This window comes from Physeter macrocephalus, chromosome 16, assembly GCF_002837175.3.
Source record: "Physeter macrocephalus isolate SW-GA chromosome 16, ASM283717v5, whole genome shotgun sequence".
Taxonomy (NCBI): Eukaryota; Metazoa; Chordata; class Mammalia; order Artiodactyla; family Physeteridae; genus Physeter; species Physeter macrocephalus.
Genome location: NC_041229.1, coordinates 94,363,317 through 94,370,597, shown reverse-complemented (window position 1 = coordinate 94,370,597; position 7,281 = coordinate 94,363,317). Strand labels below are relative to the sequence as shown.

Below are 7,281 nucleotides of genomic sequence, written 5' to 3'. Positions count from 1 at the left end.
CCAGCAATCCCACTACTGGGCATATACCCAGAGAAAACCATAATTCAAAAAGACACATGCACCCCAATGTTCATTGCAGCACTATTTACAATAGCCAGGTCATGGAAGCAACCTAAATGCCCATCGACAGACAAATGGATAAAGAAGATGTGGTACATATATACAATGGAATATTACTCAGCCATAAAAAGGAACATAATTGGGTTATTCATAGAGACGTGGATGGATCTAGAGACTGTCATACAGAGTGAAGTAAGTCAGAAAGAGAAAAACAGATATCATATACTAATGCATATATGTGGAACCTAGAAAGGTGGTACAGATGAACTGGTTTGCAGGGCAGAAATTGAAACACCGATGTGGAGAACAAACGTATGGACACTCAGGGGGGAAAGCGGCGGGGTGGTGGTGGTGGTGGTGGTGGTGTGATGAACTGGGTAATTGAGATTGACATGTATACACTGATGTGTATAAAACTGATGACTAATAAGGGCCTGCTGTATAAAAAAATAAATTTAATTTAATTTTAAAAAAAAGAAAGACTGTAAAGGGCTTCAAGAGGTCATATTGTCCATCACCCTACCTCAGCTGTGCTGTACATACTGTAACAGTATTAGAAATTTAAGATGACCTCCTTTATACCTGACCAATCTGTTATTTTTTTTTTTAACACACTGACTCCTATTTTCAATTGATGTTTAATTTGTATTATATTCACTACTTTTCAATTTTTCTCTCTTACTGGTTTAGGAAACTTTAAAAAAATCTTCACAAACACAGGCATTTTATTATGTTAAAAGTTTTAATGTTTTGATTTCCAACTGTCATAAGCAAAGTTCTAAAATATTTCACAGACAAAAAACAAAAAAACAAAAAGATACGTGCACCCCAATGTTCACTGCAGCACTATTTACAGTAGCCAGGTCACAAAAGCAATCTAAATGCCCATCAACAGACGAATGGATAAAGAAGATGTGGTACATATATACAATGGAGTATTACTCAGCCATAAAATGAACGAAATTGGGTCATTTGTAGAGACGTGGATGGATGTAGACTGTCATATATAGTGACGTAAGTCAGAAAGAGAAAAACAAATATCATATATTAATGCATATATGTGGCACCTAGAAAAATGGTACAGATGAACTGGTTTGCAGGGCAGAAATAGAGACACAGATGTAGAGAACAAACATGTACACCAAGGGGGGAAAGTGGCGGTGGTGGTGGTGGTGTGATGAATTGGGAGATTGGGATTGACATGTATACACTAATATGTATAAAATAGATAAGTAATAAGAACCTGCTGTATAAAAAAATAAACGAAATAAATTCAAAATAAAGAAAAGATTTCTCATAAAATCTCTGTTCTAATCTATAAATGTTCAAATGTCACTATTAATTATTCTCTCTCTTTTGAACACATTTTTTTCCCTTGGCTCTTAGGATATCACATCCTTCTGGACATCCTTTGGATCTTTTCTGCTGGCCCTTCACCCTCTGCTTGATAGTTAATGTAGGAGGACCCAGGACTTCTCAAATTTCACTCTTCTCCAGATGACCATATGTAATCCCACGGCTACAAATACTCCCTACTTAACAATTATTCTCTATCTATATACCCAGCTCTGACCTCTACTGGAATTCCAGACTCATATAGGTATTTCAGATTTAACTTAACCAAAATAGAACTCTATCTCATCTTCTCTCACCCCAACCCTGCTCCTCCAAGTTGCTCAAGCCAAAAATTAAGGAATTGCCCTTGATTCCTCTTTTTCTCTCATTCCCCATATCTAATTAATCAGCTTCTAAACTTCTAAACATTTCCTGAAATAGTTTAAGTTCCTTCATTTCTACTACTAACCATTCTAGTCCAAACCATCTTCATCTCTCTCTTGAATTACTGCACTAGCCTTCTAATGGCCTATTTCCAATTTTGGCCTCCTTTAGTCCTTTCTCCATATAAGTTTGAGGGTGTACTTTAAAAAGTACTAATTAAATTATGTTACTCCTCTGCTCCAGCTCCTCAGCACACCTGGAATAAAATTTAAAGTCCTAACTTTGGCTTTCAGAGCCCCACATAGTCTGGCCCTGGCCTACTTCTTTGGCTTCATTCCCTATCATCCTCCCCTTTGCTCACCAAGCTCCAGCCATACTGACCTGAATTTAATTACGTAACACTTGTTATATACTGAATGTGTCTCTAACCATTCATATATGGACGCCCTAACCCTCAGTGTGACTATATTTGAAGATAGGGCCTCTGAAGAGGTGATAAAGGTTAAAAATCCAACAGGAAAAAAAAAAAATCCAATAGGGCCAGTCTCCTTATAAGAGGAAGATTTATCTCTCTATCTCTCCCTCCCTCCCTTCCCATGTACACACTGAGAAGAAGCCATGTGAGGACACAGCCAGAACGTGGCCATCTACAGGCCAGAAAGAGAGTCCTAACCAGGAACCGAATCAGCCAGCAACATGATCTTGGACTTTCCAGCTTCCAGACTGTGAGAAATAGATTTCTGTTGTTTAAGCCACACAGTCTGTGGTATTTTGTGATGGCAGCCTGAGCTAACTAATACACTACCAAGCGCATTAAGGCTTCAGGGCCTTTGCTCATTCTTCAGCCTAGAATGCTCTTCCTTGATCTTTGACTTTTGATTCCTTCTTGTCATTCAAGTATCCGCTTAAATTTCATCTTTCCAGAAAGGATAACCCCTACTGCTCAACCTAAAGAAGCCACCCAATTACCCTCTATTTTAATTTTCTATAGAGCATTTACCACGATAATCTACTTTCAACTAACAATTCTCTGAACGATATCTTAAATCCCAAGCCGGTTTTTCCTTATTACTTATCAATTCTGGGGATGCAATATTTTATATTACCTTCAGAAAAACAATATGAAGAAGATAACTTAGCTACAAAAATAATCCTATAATATATAATGCATTTGAATAAACATATAAATATATATTTGGGTAAACTGTACATAAATGTTACAATTACACATTTTACTTAGTACCACTATAATAGTGCTTAAAAACTAGCCTGCATTTTACAAATCTCCTTAGGCACAGAGAAGAGAAAAAACTATTTTCTAAATTCCCACATGTTATCCTGAATGATACCTTTAAATTCTTCGGTCCTGTTACATAATTCCCCATTTCATTATTTTAAAGTAGATGTTCCCTTAAAATTACATGAAGATTTTATAGTTAGTGGTGATTCTTTTTCCTGTTCAGAGAACAGTGATAATCTATGTATTTCCTGTGTGTAGACATATATCAAAGACACTAATGTTAATGTTCTTTCACACTCAAAATATATAATCTAGCTTATAAGCCCTGTTGCTTATATTAGTTTCTAATTTGTTTCTTCGTGAATTAGTTTAAATAAAACTTTTCAGCATCTTGTCCTGGTAAAGGGGACTGGATTATCAATGCTTCTCTCTAACTTTGAACTATACAGTTTATATTACTGTAATCTTGATTTAAAATCACTCTCTAGACAAAAACAAGGTAGGTAGGTATTTTCTGGGAGAAAAATATCTTCTGTTCACACAGGGCCTCCGGGCTCTTTAAGTCATTTACGACTTACCTTCTGTAGGCCTTCATGAATGAGGTGACCTATGTCATCTATACTTCTTCCTAACCGTTTAGATAGATATGTGAAGATTGGATCTTCTTTAGGTAGCAGAGGTGCAGAAAGATTAACTCTCTCTTGTACACCCTGAAGAGAGGAAAAAATTGAAAAAAAAAAAACAGAAAAAGAAGATTATAAGACATTAGAAATCACAAGTAATTTGGTATCTTATGGCATTTAATTTGAAGGAATTTTAAGAAATAGTAGATGTTTGTTAAATAATAAAGCTGTTTGGAAGGAGAGAAGAAAGAAAAAGAGTATGTATAAGCAAGAGATTAAAGAAAAAAATGAAAACAAACAAAACCCCCCAAATTTCTCTACTTACTCGCAAGTGCTGAAAAGCATGTATACTATATGGAAGTTCTAGAATTTTAGTACAATCAGGCTGCTCAGGGTCTGGAGGGACAGGAGATTCTGTGTCTATATAATCTTCAGGGCTAAAATCAAGAGGCAAGAAGTAATGAATGAATGAAAAGCGAAGATATGTCCAATTTTTCCCTAATTAAATCATATTCTCAAAGCATCTCACTTTACAACCAATATTAGTCAACATGCATACTTTTTTCATAGAGCTGTTGTTACAGCAAAATATTTTGAGAGCTCAACTTAAAGGAGATATATCAAGAGTTAGGGAGGGCCCGGGGTTCGATCCCTGGTCCAGGAACAAGATCCCACATGCATGCCACAACTAAAAGATCCTGCACGCTGCAACAAAGATCCCGCGTGCCACAACTAAGACGCAGAGCAGCGAAATAAATTTTTAAAAAAATGGTTAGGGAGAAAATAGGTAAGTCACAAACCATTAAGACTGCGGACTCTGGACTTCCCCGGTGGCGCAGTGGTTAAGAATCTGCCTGCCAGTGCAGGGGACATGGGTTCGAGCCCTGGTCCAGGAAGATCCCACATGCCACGGAGCAACTAAGCCTGTGCGCCACAACTACTGAGCCTGTGCTCTAGAGCCCACGAGCCACAACTACTGAAGCCTGCATGCCTAGAGCCTGTGCTCCGCAACAAGAAGCCGCGCACCGCAATGAAGAGTAGCCCCCGCTCGCCACAACTAGAGAAAGCCCACGCGCAGCAATGAAGACTCAACGCAGCCAAAAACAAACAAACAAACAAATTAATTAATTTTAAAAAAGACTGTGGACTTTTCAAAAGCTTATATAACACTGCTCAACTCTTTCTAGAAATGTTAAACCGGTTTACACTTCTATATAGTCTTTCTACATTTTTACCAGTTATTGATTTTTAAACATTTTTTTCAATTTGAGATATGAAAAATATGTCTTAGTATGCACTTATTTGACCATTACTGAGAAATTTTTTTTCCACATGTTTATTGGCCATTTGCATTTTTTTACCATAAATTGTTCAATTTTCTACTGTGGTATTAAATATTTTTAATTGATTTGTAAGAATTCTATACATAGTATACATTTTGAACTTTCAAATTTCAATAAAGTCCTCAGTGACTGAACCTTTTTCTCATTAGAGAAATAATTTCTAATTGATGCGAGAAAGGTCTGTTTAGGAAGACGTACTTTATTTTTGGAAAGAGAATTTCTTTACCTGATATCTTTGCTCTCCAAAGTTATGTATGTGCCATCATACAGATCTAGGTCCCCTAAGGGTACCTTGGCTTTGATGCAGTCTGGATCCTCTTTATTATGTCTCTGTTCCAGTCCTGTATCTCTGTCCTCATTCTCTTCTATATGAATTTTTTGAGCAACTAATTGCTTCTATTGAGAAGAAAATAAGAACACAAATGGATTTTTCTAATATTTCAACCTAGATACCATGTAAGAGAAAGGAGAATTTAATGTGTTGAACAAGTCAGAGAAATCAAAATATGCCCTCGGTTATGTTAGTTGACATAAATAAGCTTCTCGAAACAGGCGTCCATATACAGAAAGTAACAGAACATGACATTTATAATACTGGCACATGAGTGCCTTATGATATGATCTCTGACTATCTATAAGGCTGCATCTATCAACTTAACTGGCACAGGATAGCTCAGCAAGTAGAAGTACTTTGGGGGCTTCCCTGGTGGTGCAGTGGTTGAGAGTCTGCCTGCCGATGCAGGGGACACGGGTTCGTGCCCCGGTCCGGGAAGATCCCAAATGCTGCGGAGCAGCTAGGCCCATGAGTCATGGCTGCTGAGCCTGTGCGTCTGGAGTCTGTGCTCCGCAACGGAAGAGGCCACAACAGTGAGAGGCCCACGTACCGCAAAAAAAAAAAAAAAAAAAAGTAGTACCTTGAATTGTCCAAACACATCATATTTCAGTCCTTGAGGACATCTAGCACATTGATAGTGCTACCTGAAGTAACTAGTGTTCCAGGGGAATTCCTGCCACTGATATTTTTTTTCCAAACATACAGAGGAATTAAGTAACAGCCATATTTCCACCACCCTATCTATCTTAACATTTGGCCATACTCCAGATTTTTCTAAAAGAAAAGAAAAATAGTTGAAGCCCCTCTTAACTGCCTTTGAGATCCCTCTCTCACTTCCAAAAGTTACCACTATCCTGGGAATGCCCTCGTGGTCCAGTGGTTAGGACTTGGCGCTTTCACTTCCATGGCCTGGGTTCAATCCCTGGTTGGGGAACTAAGATCCCACAAGCTGCACGGCATGGCCAAGAGAATAATTAATTAATTAATTAATTAAAAGAACAAAAGTTACCACTATCCTGAATGTTTTATGCATCATTTTGATGTATATTTTTATAAAATATTACTATATTGCCCTACTTCTCTTAAAATATTACTTTATATATATATAGCTATATCTCCAAAATCAACATATAGCATGGCTTTACAAATTTTAAAATTTTATATAAATACTATCATATTGTATGTATCATTCTACTTTCTTTTTTTTAACTTAATATTATGTTTTTGAGATTTATCTACATTGGTCAGTATAGCTCTAAATTTTTCATTCTAACGGATGTATAAAAATGTATTTATTTTCCGGTAAACCATTAGGTTGCTTCTTTTTAAATATTTTTTGCTATTAAATGTGCTATGGTATTCTTATAAAACTGTCATTGTGTGAGAGATCCAGTAGGAGAAAAATATGGGGCTTGTACGGCATACATTTTCAGTTTATTTAGTCACCATCAATCTGGTCTTCAAAGTGGTTATAAAAACTAGAATTCTACCAACAGATTAGGATAATATCCATCTCCCCAAAAACTTACCAACATTTGGTTTTGTCCTACTTTTAAAAAAAATTATTTTAATTTTTTTTATACAGCACATTCTTCTTAGTCATCAATTTTATACACATCAGTGTATACATGTCAGTCCCAATCGCCCAATTCAGCACACCACCACCCACACCCACCCATGGTTTTCACCCCTCGGTGTCCATACGTTTGTTCTCTACATCTGTGTCTCAACTTCTGCCCTAGGCTTCGAAGTTTCATTAGGTCCCATTTGTTTTTGTTTTTATTTCCAGTACTCTAGGAGGTGGATCAAAAATGATCTTGCTGTGATTTATGTCAAAGAGTGTTCTTCCTATGTTTTCTTCTAAGAGTTTTAGAGTGTCCGGTCTTACACTTAGGTCTCAAATCCATTTTGAGTTTATTTTTGTGTATGGTGTTAGGGAGTGTTCTAATTTCATTCTTTTAC

At 36.8% G+C, this 7,281-nt stretch overlaps 1 protein-coding gene across 6 annotated transcripts in view; it reads right to left on the bottom strand.

The window, feature by feature from the left end:
• Window positions 1–7,281, bottom strand: part of TTC17 (tetratricopeptide repeat domain 17) — a 163,403-nt gene that overhangs the window by 113,911 nt on the left and 42,211 nt on the right. For all 6 annotated transcript variants that reach the window (XM_007126403.4, XM_007126405.4, XM_055091536.1 and 3 more), the window contains 3 exons: window positions 5,212–5,381; window positions 3,968–4,079; window positions 3,598–3,729 (listed from right to left, as the gene is read on the bottom strand). In XM_007126403.4, coding sequence (XP_007126465.1) covers window positions 3,598–3,729; window positions 3,968–4,079; window positions 5,212–5,381 — 414 coding nt within the window. The remainder of the gene's footprint in view (window positions 1–3,597; window positions 3,730–3,967; window positions 4,080–5,211; window positions 5,382–7,281) is intronic.